Genomic DNA, 17,817 nt, shown 5'->3' with positions numbered 1-17,817 from the left:
GCGCCACAGAGGAGCAGGAGACATCCTGATCACGGGTTGTACCCTGCAGCAACGTTTTGCCAACTTATTTGTAGGGATTTTTTACTAGCAGTGCTCCTCAGGTCCTGGTGGAGTGTTTTTCAGTCTGCCTAAGAAAATCATAATTGTCTGGAGGGAAAAACATCTCAGAAACAGCTCTCATTCGCATATAGAGCCCTGCTTTGCTCCAGGAATTTCCAGGCATGAAAACAGAAGGCTGTGCATTCTGTCAGGGATTTCAACTTCTCTCTTCCATGCCCATCCCCTGAAATCAAATGATTCCCTATTTAGGTATCTCTGTAAGATTTATAAATATCTTATGAGTTCTTTACGCCACAACTAATAGACAGACAACTTGTCAAATGCGGCGGCAGTGAAATATGAAATGAGTTACAAGACGAAATACCCTCCTGTTAGAGTTCATGTGCCATCTTTTATCCAAAAATAGCATTTGTCATATTATACTCCTGCTAGTTTCCCTCCTAGCCACTAGGTAGATTGCTTATTTAGAGAAACCCAAGCTATTCATGGCAGCAAATTAAATTATTCATTTACGTCGCATAAAAGAATACCTTGGAGCTGTCTCTTAAAAACCTCTTACTTTTTCCCAGCACCCAGCAATGTCTGAAACAATCTCTAAAAGCAAAATAAATAGAATGTTCTGGGAGTGAAAGAAGAAAAGAAATGTAATACTTTCAAGGTATGCATTTCTTCTTTTTTTCCCACTAGAAGTTGCTGGATTCTGTGGTGAAAACTCATCCTCTGGACCTGAGCATGAAATTGTAGAGATAGAATTTGGATCCTATTCCATCCAACCACTCTTCTCACCATTCCCAAGCACCTCCTGACACGTTTTTTCTGCAACATGAAGAGAAGATCCTGAGGAAATTGATGCCCATCAAGCCCCATGAAATCACACATACTTTCTGTCAATGCTTCCAGCCTGTGGTCCTGCACTGGACTGTGTCCTCAGCCTCCCCTGGCTGTAGATATCCAGAAAGAATGTTTGAACACTCCTTGGGGGCTGTGCATGGCAGAGTTCCCTTTCCAGACAGCTCTGCAACCCAAAGACAGGGTTTGCAGCCTGGTTTTACTGATGAGTTCACTGGCTGTCTCAGCTCTCCTCTGAATTGGGTGTACAGCATTTTTCCTGTTCTGCGCCTGGGCAATGGAGGAAAACAGCACCATGAGTACCCTGGCCAAACTCACCTAGGGCTGTGTTGAGGATATAGGAATGTAATTTTTGGTGGTTTTGTCCCATGGCATATGCTCAGAAGAGCCCAGGTGTGCTGTCAGAGGCGTGGTGCCCAGGCATGAGCTCCTAAGAGGAGTGGCACTCAGGTATGCAGTCACAGCACTGCCTCATCCTACCCACAGGACACGCTTTAGATCTCTGAGCTTCTTCAAAGGCACATTGTTAACAGGTTCCAAGAGTGATTACACTTCGCATTTGACTTATTTTTCTCCTTTGAAGGAGAAACCACTCAAGTCTGCAGATACTGAGCCCTGCCAAGGGATATTAACCTCTATTAACCAGCTCCAGATGAAGGGAGCATGGCTGGGAAGTCACCTTCAGCAGTGACCAAGTGCCCTCCTATGAATCTTGTTAATGGTAGCAATTCCCTTTCTCATCATCACTGCCCTGAGTTTTCAGGCTGAAGCTCTGCAGGGACGTCTCTGGGATGCAGCCTGTGAGTGGCAGGAGCCCTGGATGAGCTGCTTGCTGTCATTTGTGGAGGGTGGATATTTGGCACACGTCTTTGAGGACTGCTGTGTCAGCTGAGAAGCAAAAAGGGAACAATCATGAAGGGTCACAGCACTTGCCCCAGCTTGTTTTAGTGCAGATTGTTCATTGCTGTCTGCAGTGATCCCCTTCCAGTGGCAATGTGCTGGATGCCAGTTCCTGAGGAGCAGCCTGGCTGTGGGGGTCCAGAAAACACCACAAAGGAAGGTGATCAAAGCCCAGGGATCAAGGAGGAAGAATAGGCCTGGGCAACTACAGCCAGGGGGTTTTGCCTGTTGAGTTTTGGTGTTGCCAAGTTACGTGTGAAAAGTTTTCCAAGCAAGGAGAGACCTCTGTGAGCCCATTCTGCAAGGCTGGCTGCCTGACTGACAGGGCAATTTTTACACTGGGAGTTGGGGAAACAAGAGGAGCTGGAGCAGGTCAGTGTTAGGGGATTATGGCTCCTTTAAATGCCTTTAAAACTGAAAGGCAATCAACTGCAAAACTCAAAGTTGTATAGAGAAAAAAATAAATAGACAGGAATAATTAAATAACTAGCAGGCTTTAGAGACATCACCTCTTAAGTTATCAGCAAGATAATTGCTATACTAAATAATAAATAAAGATAATAAATAATCATCCCCCTGCTGCTCAGGGATGAGTGTGTGTTTTGGAAGCAGAGCAGTGATAAACTACAGCCTTTGACAGAAAAGCCTCCATCCAGCTGCTGCCTTCAGCATCTGCTGCATGGAGGTGAGCTCAGAACACTTTCAGGAGAGCAGAAGGATGCAGAGTGCTGGCCAGAACAGGTCATCCTGTTTAACTACGTTGCTGGAACAGGCATTGTGTGGAGGGAAACAGAGCACATATTAACTTGGAGCAGCGTTGTGTTGGTCTTTGTCAAACCAGACCACTGGACCATCTGGATTTGAAGGCAGATCCCACAGGGCCACATAAGGAATTAGTTTTGTATGCAGTGTGTGCATGTTGCTGAATTGGTTGCTTTGGAGGAAAAAAGTAAAAGGGCTGCTTCCTGAATATCCATCAGAGGTTGCTGGCAGCTCTGGTAGTTCAGAGCAGACCCTGTTTGACATCTCCAGTGTGCTTGGCAGGCTGTCTGCAGAGCAATTGTAATGTCTCAGTTGAGGTAAAGCTCATAGCTTTTAGGGGTAGCCAGCCTTGATTTAAGAAAAGGCTTTTTTTTTTTTTTTAATGGGAAATCCATTACAACTGCAGAAAAGGGTTCATCACCATCTCTGTTAAAAAAAATCTGCACCTTGTATCTGCTTTTCCTCTATTCTTCTTTCAGTCACTTCAGCTTTTCTACAGAATGAGAGAGCTGCCTCTGATCAGAAATTATCTGCTCAGGCACTTACAGGCTGTGATGAAACTGCATCTTAAATGCACCTTACAAATGGAGTTGGCTTCCCTTCTTTCCTCCTTCCTGTGTAGATGTTTTTTTGTGGCATTCTGCCTTCCAATGCCTGATTTCTCCAAGAAACTTGGGAAATTGTGCCCGGGAAGGGAAGGGAAGAAGCCTAACTGACAAATGTAGTTCTGACTTCTCAACAAGACTAACATCCAGCTTCTTCAGTGTCAGGATGCAGCTCTTGCAGATCCAGGAATAAGTGAAGACAGAGAGCTAGGTAGGCAAATTATCAATAATCCCAATGTCAGGGGGGGTTCTGAATGGAGAAGATTTCTTGGTAAGCTCAGGATGAGGTGTCCTGTTGTAAGAGAGAATGTTGGGAAGGAAGGTTTGCTCGGGGAAAGGAGTGTTTAACTGGAAGAGGTACCTTTTGCTGTTGGATTTCTTTCTGGGGTTTTTGACTTTTTTTCACCCTTCTGGTTCACCGTTGGTCTGCATGGTCAGGACTGTATGATTAGAATTATTCTCTCACCCTTGGTAACTCATTGGTGGGTCAATTTGGCCTTTGGGAAGCAGCATAGCTGATAATTTTGTGATTCAGCACAGCGTCAAAGTTACCTGAGAAATCTTTTCCCCATTTCATCTTTATGTGAAAGAAAAGGCAATTTGAAATATCAGAAAGATGGTCTCCACAGATACTATGCCAGCACACAAAAACCTGAAAATCAAAAACCTGAGAAATCAAAAGCATTTTTTGATTTTGTATCTCACCTGTTCAGGTGAGCGCACAATTTCAAGGGGTGGTTTCAGCAATACTGTGATTTTCTCCCTCTCCTTCTTCTCCTTTATTTTTAAAAGGAAATATTCACCCTGGTTCATCTGACTAGAGAGCCCCTTCCTTCAGTGGGCTTCCTTTTCAGCTGCCTGCAGTGGTATCTTTACATTTGTCTTTTCTTGCTTTTGAGCTCATGCAACAGTGATGGAGTCTGTGACACAGTGGGTGAGGAAGAGGAGGAGAAATGGTCAAATGATCAGGGAACTGGCTGATGGCAGAGGAAGAGCAGTAATGTCATTAACCAGCCCATCTATGTTTCTCTCTTTTGCCGCTCCAGAGCGATTACTCGAGTGACACCGAGAGTGAAGACAACTTCCTGATGATGCCACCAAGGGATCATCTTGGCCTCACTGTGTTCTCCATGCTCTGCTGCTTCTGGCCACTGGGAATTGCTGCCTTTTACCTGTCCCATGAGGTAAAGTTAAAACATCTCCTGCCAGACATTCTCGAGGGCAGTGGAAGGTAGTTCAAGGGGTGGCATCTTCCCCACCTGGACGTGTCTCTGTGGTAGTGGTGGCTGCCTTTTGAGATACTTTGCTGAGGGAGGTGTCCGCAAATTATTTTAGCTTTTAGTTGGCAATGGTCAGGTTCCATGTCAGATTATATGTCCAGCTAAGAATCCACTGTGGACTTGGCTTTTGAATAGAAAACACCCTTGGTAGCTCAAACACTTGGCTTTCCCATTGGGAAAACAGATCTACTTGTCCCAAGCTGATAAGCTAGAATATCCTTCCAGGACTATAAAAATAATTTCTGTTCTGCAGATGTGAATTTGCTTTCCAGAAACCATTTCCTTTCCCATGGAAAAAATTGCTCAGTCAGTTCTTCCTTTCAAATTTTAATATGCAAATATCTCTTTTTTTACCAAAGGAGTGACTGTGTTTTGGTTTGTTTTCTTCACGAGGCAGTCTTAACATTTTTTAACTCGCAATCACCTCGTGCCCATCATTTGTTTCGACAAGTATGTCTTCATAAGTGTCTGCAGTGTAATTGCTGAGCTTCCCAGCAGGGCAGATAATGTGAGGTGACAGAGAAGGAGTCACACTGGCAGCCTCATCAGCGACTGCGAGGAAACATTTGATTATATTTCTCTCTAGTGCCTATTGCAAACTACAGTCTCTGCTCCACAGCGCCCTTCACATTCACCCTCTCAGCTGACTTTCTAATCTGCCTGCACTAAACATCTACCAGCCCTGCTGATTTGTCATACCAGAGAAGGCTCTTCAGATCTGAAGAATCCTACTCTTCAAAATCAAAAAAACCCCAAAAAACTCAAGAAGAGATAGAGAACTATTTTTTTTTTTTTCAAATGAACAGTCTGCCTTTACTCTGGGAAGCCTCTGAGACAATTAGTGTTTGTCCTGTGGAAAATAACAAGATTTGACTGTTTGAGTTTTGATTGTATGTGAGATAGTTTTATCTGAGCAAAGAAAGCACAGCATGATCCAATAAATACAAAACCCCCCAATGTAATTAATACTAAAAAGCAATATGGCTGAGAAGCTAAATGTGCTGAGAACCAGTGTGCAAAGGCCAGGGCATCCAGCTGTGATTGGATCCCAGGAGCCAGCATGAGTCTGTAGGAGCCTCTGTCTTCCATGGGAGAATACAGAAGGTGGAAAAAGCATGAATACAGGGAAAAATGTTGGTACTATGCTGAAGGATTTTGGCATTTGGAAACCAAAACTTGGGTGTTTTTTGGTTTAGTATAGCGATGAAGAGCAGCTGAATGTGGCTGCCTAAACTCAATTTTCAAATCTCTTGTAGAAAGATGGTCCAGCTTGTTCCAGTCAAGCAAAATCACATCTCTCTGTCCTTTGCCCAAGCTCTCAGGGAGCTCCTTTCTCTCCCTGCTTTCCCATTCAGCAGGTCCATCACAGCCCTGAGAAAACACATGGAAAAAGTGATTCTTCTGCAAAACCCCACATCCAACAAACTGGCATTTTCTGGGGGAAAAATGGAACCAACATTAAGCCCAAACCTGCTGTGGCTGAGAGCATTGCTGAGATGGTTGGTACAAACCACCAAAACCCTGCACCTTGCTAAGCTAATATTGACAGTGATATCAACTCATACTTGGACACATAAACCATATATGTGGTTTCTGTTTATATAGCTCATTCAACTTAAACTCCTTCATAACATTTGGGATCACTTCTTAATTCAAAAGAATAGTCCAGCTTTCCCCCTTCTTTAGCAAAAGCCAGAGGTATAGCTAAAGATCAACTCTTGCTACTCATGATCAAACCTCTTTTTTTTTGCAGTTTCTTGAGCTCTTGAAAATTTTGTGTTTTCCAAAGTTTCCTGAGCGGTTGTAGCAAAAAGGCCACCTGGGAATAAATCATAACACGTAGGAAACTCAGAGATGGGGGATGGGTTCTTTGATGCAGCATACAGCACTGGCAGTGAATTTTGTTTTAAAAATCTGGTCATTTGAAGAGGAAGCCTTTGTTTGCAGTAGGTGTATCTGCAGTACAGCTCATTCCACAGGCAGAGGTGCTCTGTTTATTCCTCCATCACCTGCCAGCACATTTTTGATGCGTACGCCTGTGTCATGCTGCAAAACAATGACACAAGGCTGGATGCTGTAAGACAGCAGAGGTGCTCCTCAGCAACAGAATGATTGAATTTTGGGGGGTTTGTGCTCCATGAAAGCCAGGTTTCTCCTGCAGGTGATGTTTGTGCTCTGTGTGGGACTTGCTGTCTCCAGCAAGGCTCTTGCCAATGTGCTGCTGACCTGGGGCTCCTTGCAGAGCCTCTGTATTGAGGGGTGCAGCTGTGCAGGGTCTGCCTCTGTGGTGGCAATGAAGATGTGCATCCACAGGTGAGCCAGCAGGGAGGAGCAGTGGATTCAGAAGTGCACTTTAAGAGAGCTCAACATGGTTTTTTTCCCGTTGGGATATCCACTTTTCCAAGCAGGATGTCACCTGGTGATCTCATCCCAAGTAAACCTGAGACTTGCTGCTTTTCATCTTCCCTCAGAAAAACACGGAGCTTTGAGGCCATCACTGCGCTGCCCACTTGTTCAGTTATTTCCTTCTGGTTTTATTTGTGTTTTCCTCCCCACAAGAGTCTTGCCCCCACCTCCTGTAGCTGCTCAGCCCTGTGCTCCTCTCAGCTCCACTCTCAGGCAGGCGTCCTGTCTTCTCTCACATTTGCTTCTCCAGAGTGAGGCATGTAAGTTTTTAGGCTTGCCATTGTTTGGATTGTCTCATTAGTCAACCATTGAAGAGCTCAATCAAAGGAGGTTTTGTGCATTTTGCAAGGAAACTTTTGGAAAGAGGAGTAAATTATGTCTTTCACCAAAACCTCTTCCCCACAAGCAGTATGTGATCAAAACCCCACCTCATTATGTTTATTTTTTCATAAATCACCACCCTCTGGAGTCTTGAGGGTTCCTCAGTTTTTATTTCCAAAGATATTTTTAGCTTTGTAGATTGTAGGCAAGTGTGAAGCCTCATAAATCAAAGAAAGAACTTTAAAAATATATCTTTTTTGTCTTGTCAAGTTTACTATTGAACTTGTCAGATGATTTCTCAGAGGCTGTCAGGCTTCCTGCTTGGGCTGGGGGGTGGTGCTAACAATCTTGAAAGGTCTTTTTGCATGAATCCTCTTTTTCTCCCAGCTTTTATTTTTAGGAAGGAGAGCAATACCATGTCACACATTTCCCTCCCTACTGTAAACAGAAATTCATTATGAGAGAGCTGAGCCTTTGATGCTATGAATGAACTTCTCTTTGTGCCTGCTCCCTTTCAGGCAGAAACAAGAGCGTGCACAACACCTCCACCCAACTCTCACCTGGACACACACCTGGACAAAACCCCTCTGCACACTTCTCCACCTGTGCTCAGGTTCTCAAATAGCCTCCCCACCCTCCTTCCCTCCTCCCTGGCAGCAGGTGAGACCTGCCAGGCAGGTCTGGGAGCACAGGGGAGCAATCCCTGCCCGTCTGCTGCGCTGGCTCCCTGCTGTAATTACCTCCCTGGCAGGGGCATGCAGGGATGCAAAGCTTTGTAATTATTTGCTCACACTGTCTCACTGGGTGCAGGATTTTCTACAGTTTTCACACAGAAACAAGGCCTATGTGAGCAGAAAAAAAAGAGTAGCTTGTCTTTCTTCATGATAACTTTTGAAATATTTGGTTACTTTTCATCCACTTTTCAGAGACAGGGGCTGTTGGAAAATATCTGTATTTTGACATATTTCAGTAGTCACTGGGGAGAAGGAGAGAATGTTCATGTTTCCACTGGAAGGTAGAAAATAATATGAATTCTAGCTTTTTTCAGAGTTTCAGTGCTCAGCATACATGTATGGATTTCACTGTCCTTGCTTTTCTGGCATAAGGTTTTGACATCCAACAGAAGAGGACAGAGAAATAACAGCCAGGTGCTATCTGCTCTTTGTTCCTTAGAAAGGTGGCTTATAGTCCCTGTATCAACAGGGAAAACAACGAGACAGAACAGCAGAATGATGTGCCACACTCCACCAGCCTGGCTGGTGATGCCCTGCTCTTATCCATCCACCCTGCTTTGTTTCTTATCTGTCCCACTTTACTCCATAAAAAAAAATGAATATGGTCTGTTATAAAGAGCTTGACACACAGCCAGGAGCGTGTGTTTGTACAGGGGATGCAGCAACCTCTTATATCAAAGAAGAAAAGGCAAAAGAAGAACAAAAAATGTGCTATTTTTCTTTCCTTGGCAGTGACAGGCCAAGATCTATACTTGCAGGATATGCTGGTCAGCATTGCTGAAGCAATGCTAGCAAAGCAGACAGGAGGCTTTTGCATTTTCAAGAGATTTTTCCACACTGCATTATTTCTTGGTCCAAGTAATGCTTGAACAAAAGAGCTGTCTAAAGATGATGAGCTTTAATGAAAATAAAAGGCCTTTCTTTTGCTGTCTTGGACCAGATACCAAGTCACACAATTCTTTTGCTTAAGCAGGGCTGTTGCTTTGAGTCTCAGAGATTGGGTAAAGGGCACTGGGTGTACTCTGGGGCTGCCCAGCCCAGTCTCTGCTGACTGCCACACAAAGGTTTGAGCTCTCTCAAAAAAGCAAACTCACTCAGAAAGCAAATCCCTGAGCTCTTTCTCCAGCTCTCTGCATGTACAGGCACACCCAGGTGCCCTCTTGCCCTTCTCAACTGTTGCAGTTTTTCTGCTGCAAAAGGTGATCTGTAAAACAATTAAACCCAGTTGTGCTAGGAGTGAAAATAGTTTAAAATTAGTTCCTCCTCACAAGGAACTGCAGAAATATTTTGTGGCAGGAGTTGTCCTAGAGGAGCTCAGTGCTGCTGTCTTGCTGAGATGGCACAGTGCTGATGGTGTGGCCACTGCACTCGCACGAGAGCCCTGGTTCTGGGAGGCCACCAGGCCATGGGCTTCTTGCAGAAGGTCACAGCTAGCTGCTGGACCACACTCCTCCCCTTACTGCCATCAGGCAGGTGACAGATCTGCCAGGCAGAGAGGACTAAAATAGCAGGGATTCTCTTCCCAGCCACAACACTGCTGAAGGAGCCAGGTATACATGTCACCATCAGAGAGTTCTGGCTTTCCTGTGCTTGAAAAAGCAGCTCAGAAACAGATGACCCTGGCCCCTGGTGACATGGGGCATTTGGGTGACATCCCTCGCCTCTGCAGAAAGCTTGTGGTGTGGTTTAATACATTCAAGAAATTTGCAGCTTCTGGTCCTTTGGGAGAAGAGAGGAAAGCTTCACCCTGGATTGGGTAGAAGAGGATCTCTTCCCCTCTTCCTTCCCCCAGGCAGTTCTGCAGACAAAGATAGCTGCTCTGAAGTGGGGCTGATGAATTCCCAGCATCTCCAGTTCTCATCTGTCCAAGTGGGAGCTGGCTGCCAGCCAGTGCTTTGCGTGTGCGCGGATGTTGCTCCTGCCAACTTTTCCCTTTGGGAAGATGTCTCCAGAGAAGTGTTTGTCTGCACAAGAAAATGGCCATTTAGAGTGTGTTGTGTACCAGCAAAGACTGTGCATCCTGGCTGAGGTCATGGGCCAGGGAACTTTGTAAGTGTCTTGTATAATTTTCTCTTCATTCCTCTTTGTCCTTTTGATCTTGTAGTTTCATTTCCAAGTCACGGAGTACGGCTACAAAAAGGAATTAAATTAATGAATGACCTGATTGCTTTAGCCCTTAAGCTAATTTTAAATAATTGAAAAAGTAGCTGGCAAATAACATTCCCTGGAGAGTTTAATTCATTATGCAGGTGTTTAATTACCAGGAAGTTTGGAGATAGGAGAGAGACCAACTTGAAGCATTCGAGGAGATGAGGGATCTTTTTCTTTTATTTTCAAGAGCATCCTCCACGATAGCAAGTATTGTACGTGAATTTTCCTTTGCCAGTTATTTATGCCTCACACATTTTGCTAAGCCAGATACAGCCCCAGAGACTTGTCAATATAGCCATACTGCAAGGGTATAAAATATCCTGATGCCAGGAGGGCACCCTCTTCATCCTGCTGTTACTTTTTGTTGCTTTGCAATTGACTTGTTCTGTCACAGTTTTATGAGAATGTGAGGATTGTTCCAGTCCACAGCTGCCACTAAGCTGGAAGTGCCTGTAGTATTCACAAATTCACTCAGAGGCCTCTCTGGTGGAGTCATCAGAAGAGTAGGGCAATAAATATTCCACAGGAGTTGATCAGGGGTTCAGTCTCCCTGACTTTTAGGCAATTCTGACTAAGTTTAAGGAACTTTTTAGTCTTAGGCAGTGGGGTTTTAGTGTTTTGATTTTTTTTTTTAATTTAGAGAGCAGGGATGCTGTTAGCAGGTTTATGGAAATGGATTTGGGGCTTTTGTTAGTAATCTCAGCTAAATACTTACTCAGTTAAATACTCCCATTTTTTTTTCATCTGCAAAGGTAGATTTTCCAGGAAGAATAATATTTCAGGAGAGGAAGCAGAAGGAGCATGTTCACAGTCTGAGGGCAGAAACAGGGCACATGATTTTGCACCTCCCAATGTCTGCCCTGCTGAAAGAGGCTTGAGAAAAGAAAAGAAGAGATCTTTTTGCAGGTCTGGGAATGGAACATGGTCCTTTCCTTCTGGCCATCCCAATGTCTGTTTCCATTGTCAAGGAAGGCCAAAATGCTTTGTGATGTGCTGAAGTCTTCACATGCAAGGTGGTGAATGATCTGCTTTGAAGTCTGCTGTGGCAAGGAGAACAGCACCCTCATCTAGAGCAGTTCTTTGGGTGCTGTTTATAGAATAGACCTTTCTTTCATCTCTTGCTGAGGCAGCACCCTTTAAAAAAGAAGACCAGTGAAAGGAGGCCCCTCTCACTTGAAGTTCAATGTAGGCAGCAGTAAATGGATGAGGGTGTCTTCGATGCTTGAGGTTAATATTTTATCAGTCTGCAACATACACAGAGTTTTTTAATATTCTTATCAAAGATTAACATCATGTACCAGAGACTCAGAGCTATATTCTAATCTTGAATATACAGCTTGCTATCTCTCAGCATCTCTTTTGGTGAGGGCTTCTGAATTACTACTTTGTTTGAATGCACAGCAGAGGAAATTGATCACTTCTGATTTCAATCTACACATCTCTTTCAAACAGGCCGCAGAGTATCTCTCTGAAGATTTGAATCTAGTAAGCTAGGCACCCAAAGATGCCTCCCAGACAATGGTGATTCTTCATTGAATTGACTGACTTCCCAGCAGTAGGAAAGAGATCAAGTTTTTTATATGTTTATTTTGGGACAAGCTACAAGAACCAGCTAAAAAGAAATGGACTAGGATCTACCTGCATCTGTGCAGTTTGCATCTAAAACATTCAAATATACCTGTCAAGATATTTTTTGTCATCTTGGCAATAAAACTGTTACTCTTGGTAATAAAACCAGTTTGCAATTTTATCTGCTTGGGATGAAAAAACCATCAGCTTTTTCATGTTGGGAAAACCTTCCCCCATGCCAGTTTGGTATTAAATACGCTCATTATGGGTTGTGATGGACAAGAAGTTATCAATGACATTTTCACATGTTGCATTATTGCCATTTCTTGCATTACTTCTGAGTAGTGTGGAAGAGTCAGGGGTGCTCCTGCCAGCCCACACGTGTTTGCAGGAGGACTCAGCTTCCCCCAAGAGGATGGGCAAGGCCAGGGGCAAAAGAAGAGGTCTTAGAGCATCCTCTGGCAAAGATGGGCTTGGCAGTCTCTGCTCAACCCCATTCTTCATCCTGCTACCATCATGAAATCCAGGAGAAAGGGTGCAATTCCAACCAAACATTACCTGGAATTCTCATTCCCAATGGTGGCCAGTGGGTGTTTCTGTCTGTCCCAGCATTATGAGGTGTATCACCATGGGGGATCTTTACTCACTACTACTGTCTCTACCAGGAGGGGTAGAAATGTGGTGGTGGGAGCAAGAAAGGCAAATTTTCTTCCCAGTTCTGTTCAGAGAGCCTTTGTCTGGCTTGCATTTGGACTTTTTGTGGCTCATTCATCCGATGAGGAATCTGCAGAAGGAATTGTGCAGGAGAATTCATTTCCCACAGATCCAAAGCAAGTAGCTTCTCCCAGCATTGCCCTTTGCTCTGACAAGGACGTGCTGCAGAAACTGGCAGTGGTCCTTGGGCTGATAATGGCAGAGAGCACACTCCAGATCCTCCCAGGTGGGAGAACCCAGGAAGTGGGATTTGCTCCAGAGACACGTGGGACTTTGTACTAATTTAAATAGCGACTGTCCCAGGCTGACATTTCTGAATTTAATTCAAGACACCACACTCAGTCATTGTTCCAAAAGTGTCCTCATTCCTTGACCTTGTTGCACAGATGGCATTGTTCTGAGCAGGTTTCTGCAGGCTGTAACTAATTAAGCAATTAATTAGGAGCCCTGGTTTACACAGAAGCCATTGAAAAGCAAGAACTTCTGTGACCTCATGGGATCTTGTCAAAGTGCTGGTCCCAAGACTGTCCAAATTATCTGTGCTAAAGATTCAGGTGCTCACCCAGTCTCAGTTTGAGTGACCTGAGCATCACCTGGGCCTTTCCTGATGTGTCCTCAGGATGTCACACATATTTGAAAGATTCACTTTGTTAAATGTGGTGCAGAAATGTTGTCCTGTGACATTCAGTGGCTCTCTCTAGTGTGCTCTCTAGCTGAGAGCACAAATTTCTTGTTTCCCAGCACATTCAGTACCCCCGACAGTCAAAATCCATATTTAAATCCCAAGGGCATTGTCCCTTATTTTTACCATATCTGACTTTGTTCTGTTGAAACTTGAGCAATTTTTCATCAATCAACCTTGTTCCAAAGCTTCAGATATTTTGATTCTAATTGTGTCAAGTAAGATTGTTCTTCCTAGCAAGATGCAACCTGAGGACCAATGGTAAAATATAGAAATACCACCACTTGTAAACTCTGGCAAGGTGGCTTTCTATTTATTCTTTTCACCACATGCATAGCAGCATCATGGAGTCTCTTTTAGGAGAAAAGAGAGGAGAAACATCAAAAATGGGAAAAGGAGAGACCTGCAGGGAGAGGGCTTGAACCTGGTCCATGTAACCCTCCCAAGTCATAGGGAGGCCTTTAATCAGCTCAAGGCCCCTTTGATGAATCCTGCAAAACTGTGTCACTGTGAGTTAGGATGTCTCAAGGAAAATCCTGACTTTAAAACGAGCCAGACACAGCAGTGCTCTGAAAGGCATAAACAGCTGTGCCCAGGGAATCTCACCAGGGCATTTCTGCCAGCCCAGATGGAAAGGATGCTCAGTTAAGCAGCCAGAACAAGAGCTGCTGCTAAAGGCTGCAGTTAAGTATTTTAGTTGGTGTTTGGATGTAGCTGTGGTGGAGCTGTTGGTGATTTGTTTTTGATGATGGGGGTTCTATAAGTGGTTCAAGGACCACATTGTTCTGCTTTGCGTGTGCAGGAGAAAGCCTCTCACTTTTCTCTGGTGAATTGATTTAAGAGAGAGGGGGCATGTATTTATTGGAAAGCAAATTAAAGGGGTTTTTTGTTAATGATAAATGGCTGAGGTTAATGTAATTTACTACTAATTCCAAAGAGAGCAAAGAGAGCCATGATGTCATGTCTTTTTAGCTCCATTCAAATGTTTCATTACCTCTTTTTCTGACTGAAATGACTCATGAAATCATAGACACTGCACATGGCAAGGACTTTTAAGTTCACCTTGCCCATCTGTCTGTCACCACCGTGTTCTTATTCAGAATAGTAAACAGGGAAACTACGTTAGAGACAGACACAGTGTCCTCTTGAAGAGTGGGGAATACTAAAAAATCCTTTACTCATTTTTGTACATCACCTGGGTGTGAAAGCAGAGCCCATGAAGTGGATGTGAATTAATTCAATGCCACATAGCACCAAGTAAGGCTTACATCACTTCCCACAACTGCTTTGTCATGTGTTGTTTTGCTGATTTCCTTTTACATTCAGTGGGCTACTTTTCAGAGCTAATGGTTTTCATGAGTCACTGTGAACAATAAAGCCCTAGAGCATCCCTGATGGGTGGCATCTGTGGCTGGGGACATCAGGTTGGAGGGTAACAAATACAGCTGCTGGAAATAGAGGTGATCTGCTGGAAATTCAGAGCATGAAAGGCAGGCCTTAGAGCAAAAGCTGGTAGAAGAAAAAGGGTCTGTTATCACATGCTTTTACAGAACCTGCCATCCTCTGACCCTGAAACCACTAAGAAAAGGCTGGGGGACACACACCAGTGACTGCTCAGGAGCTGCAGGCACACACAAGCCAGCCTGCCTCTCTGCCTCCCTTGCACATTCATTACTGCTGTTGTGATGTCTCTGCTGACTGGAAACCCTGTGTGTTCTGTCAGAGCTGGCAGTGAGCTCTGCATGAGCAAACACCGTCACCTATGCTGCTGGACAGCTCCTTTTTCAACTTGTTTTATGGTACCTGTGTTCTCTAACACGGTGAGAACCCACAGGAAATCGTTATCCTCAGGGCAGAACATGGAAACCCAATCCATCTGCCATGGCATCTGCCTGCTCAGCTCCCAGGAATGCTCTCACTGTGGCCTCAGCAGCTCAGGGCATGGGCTAATGCTTCCCTCTGGAGCAGAAGGGACTGGGACAGCTGCTCCCCCTCCACATGGATCCCCTGATCTCGGGTGGCTGTTGATATTTGCTGCCCTGAGATGCATAGGATGTCTCTGCTTCGGCCCGCGCAACTGAAGAACGAGTCTGGACTCTTCACTTTTCAGTCTTGAGGTTGTTTATTAATTCTTATCTATAAAATTTTCTTTCTGCCCAGCGGAGGTCCACTCTGCAGGGCAGTCATAGGCACTCTGACCGCCCCTGAGGCGGTGTTGTCCTTTTATACTACAAACTACTTATAACATATTTACACTTAATTCCCAATACCTATCACATATGTTAGACAGCGCACTTCTACTCTAAACCAATCCCAAAGTGCCAACATCACTGCAGAAAATGGAGACCAAGAAGAAGAAGGAGAAAGGCTGGACACTCCCAGATTCCTCCATCTTGTCCCCATAACCCCCACACCAAAAATCCTAAAATCTACATTTTCACCCTGTGATAATTTTGTTATTACACTATTCAAACCTGTGTCTTTCATGTCCTCATACAAAGGTGGCAACTTGCTCCAGGGGTCAAAATCAAATCCCCAGGTGTTTTGGGCTGTGTGCCAGGGTCTCTGAGCCCCCTGGTGGGGTCCTCGGTAACTCTGGACACCCGGAGGGATGTACTGAGTTCTGATCCCCTGACTTCCCTGATGAGCTGTCTGTGGCAGGGATCTCTGGGAGAGCTGGCTGCCTCTGAGCCCCAGCAAGGAGGGATCAGTAGCCTGCAGCCTGTCTGCCTGTGGAAAATATCTCCATACCTACCAGCAAAGGATAACCACATCAGCACCCAGTTGGACTCCCTTAATATGGCTGTCAGGAGGCAAATGTCTCTTGACATGAAATTATGTGCCACAGATCATTTCAGCTGCCAGGGCTGCTCATTAGCTCACAAAACAGGTTTTTTTTTCTCTTTTTTTCCCCCCTAGAGAAACATCTTCAAACAGCATCTTTCACAGCCATTGCATCTGCTTCCTGGAGTGTCAGGATGTGTGTGGAAGGGGCGTTTTGGTACAGTTAGGAGCAGGGATCTCATTTCTGGTGCAAAAGCTACCCCAGCTAGGTGTAAAGGTCTTGAGGTCTTAAGCCCATTTTTGTCATGACCTCATAAAATTTCTTGAGTAAGTCTCCTTATATTTGGGGTATACTGGTCTTGTATTGGGAATCCCCAGTACCCTTGGCCCCTTCCACTAGCTGTGCCCCCTCTTCATTCTTCTCTTATCTCTGCAAACAGAGACATGCCACCAACAGCAATAATGGGCCCTCCTGGCTTTGACAGGGCTGAGGGTGCTGGATTGCCATGAGGGAATATCACATGGCTTTATATTTGTGATTTATACAGACTGCACTGTATGGGTTTACAGCCTCTCTGTGCACTCTCTGCTCTGCTGGGAGCTGTAAAGAAGAAAATCATATAATAAAAACCCTTCTGGTCCTGATGTAAAATTCAGCACAATGCATCTCTGCCTGTGCCAACTCTTCCTTCTTTCTTTTGCCTGCACTTCTATTGTGTGGCACAGTTACCAGGATCATTAAATTCAATGTCTGAAGGGCAGCTAAGGCTCCTCAATGCTGCAGAGCAGAGCAGGGAAAAAGGCTGGAGAAGAGCTGAACAGGGAGAAAAATCAGGAATGCACTCCAAGCATGGGAAAGGCAGGAAGTATTTGTATTCTTCTCCACACACTCTTCAGGATGACTAAAACACTCTCGGTCCAGTGAGATGGGTTTGATCTCAGAAAAAGCTTTCTAAACATAAAGAGGGTGAAATGCAGTATCACTTCACCAGGGCAGAGATGGGCAAATGTGTAGATGAGCAGCCAGGAATGGCTTTGCAGCTTTTATAGACACAGATGAAGATCTCTACAAGCTTTTAATTACTTTTCCTTATGCCTGTTTGCTACGCACCAGAACTGATTTATTAACATGCCTCTCCTCTGTGACTAATTTCAGTGGGAAAAAAAAAGCATAGTAATTTTTAATTTCACACAGCAGCAATCAATCTCCTTCTTAAATTAGTTTACTGGCTACTTTGATATCTGGCGCATTTGCAGTCTTTTCCCAATGATCTTATTTACAGACCTTGGGGTTGGTGAGTACTGTCTTGTCTGTGTCTCCAAGCCAACTTCATTAGAAAAGGAAAATTCTTCAAGGCATAGAGGCAGGTGAGTAGGCGTGACTTGGAGCTGCTTTGAAAGGTAGCTCATTGCTTCAAAGAGCAGAAAAGTGTTGGCAGCAAATACCCGGAGCCTCTTTTCTTCCACCATTCATTTCTCCTTCAACAGGAGGAAAAAAAAAACCAAACCAAAAAAGCTCCCAAAAACCGCAAAAAACCCCACTAATTTTTCAACCTAAGAGGTCTTTCCAGACTTCAAAAATCTTCCTCAGGATCAAATTCCAGTTCTGATATTTCTACGCTTTTTCATGAAGAAATGGGAGGGAGGTGGGACTGATGACTAGAAATCACTTTGCAGCTCTGGAAAACCTGCATCATGAGATAAGAGGTCTCCATTTCCCATAAATGGGTGCATTTAAGGCTCTAGGATTTAATTTTCTACTTAAGGCCTATACTTTGCTTCTGAGTAATGGGACAAATCAGGACTCCAGGCTGGTTCCTTCTGAATTATTCTTGATATCCATGAAACATTGTATGCTTCCTTTGCTTTCAGGTATAATGTGCATTTTGTACGATTTCTCACTTTTTCATGCAACTTTTATGTCCTTCGGCTGGTGAAGTCACATGAGATCTCTGTCACAACAATTTGTCTTGTGTTTGTGCTCCTTGATCTGATGTCAT

At 44.4% G+C, this 17,817-nt stretch overlaps 1 protein-coding gene across 1 annotated transcript in view; it reads left to right on the top strand.

Annotated features, from left to right (window-relative positions):
- SYNDIG1 (synapse differentiation inducing 1) overlaps nucleotides 1-17,817 on the top strand; it is a 50,764-nt gene that overhangs the window by 13,849 nt on the left and 19,098 nt on the right. The window contains exon 3 of the mRNA XM_030945685.1: nucleotides 4,223-4,360. Within this exon, the coding sequence (XP_030801545.1) occupies nucleotides 4,223-4,360 (138 nt within the window). The remainder of the gene's footprint in view (nucleotides 1-4,222; nucleotides 4,361-17,817) is intronic.

Source organism: Camarhynchus parvulus, chromosome 3 (assembly GCF_901933205.1).
Source record: "Camarhynchus parvulus chromosome 3, STF_HiC, whole genome shotgun sequence".
NCBI lineage: Eukaryota > Metazoa > Chordata > Aves > Passeriformes > Thraupidae > Camarhynchus > Camarhynchus parvulus.
This window is presented reverse-complemented; position numbering and strand designations above follow the sequence as displayed.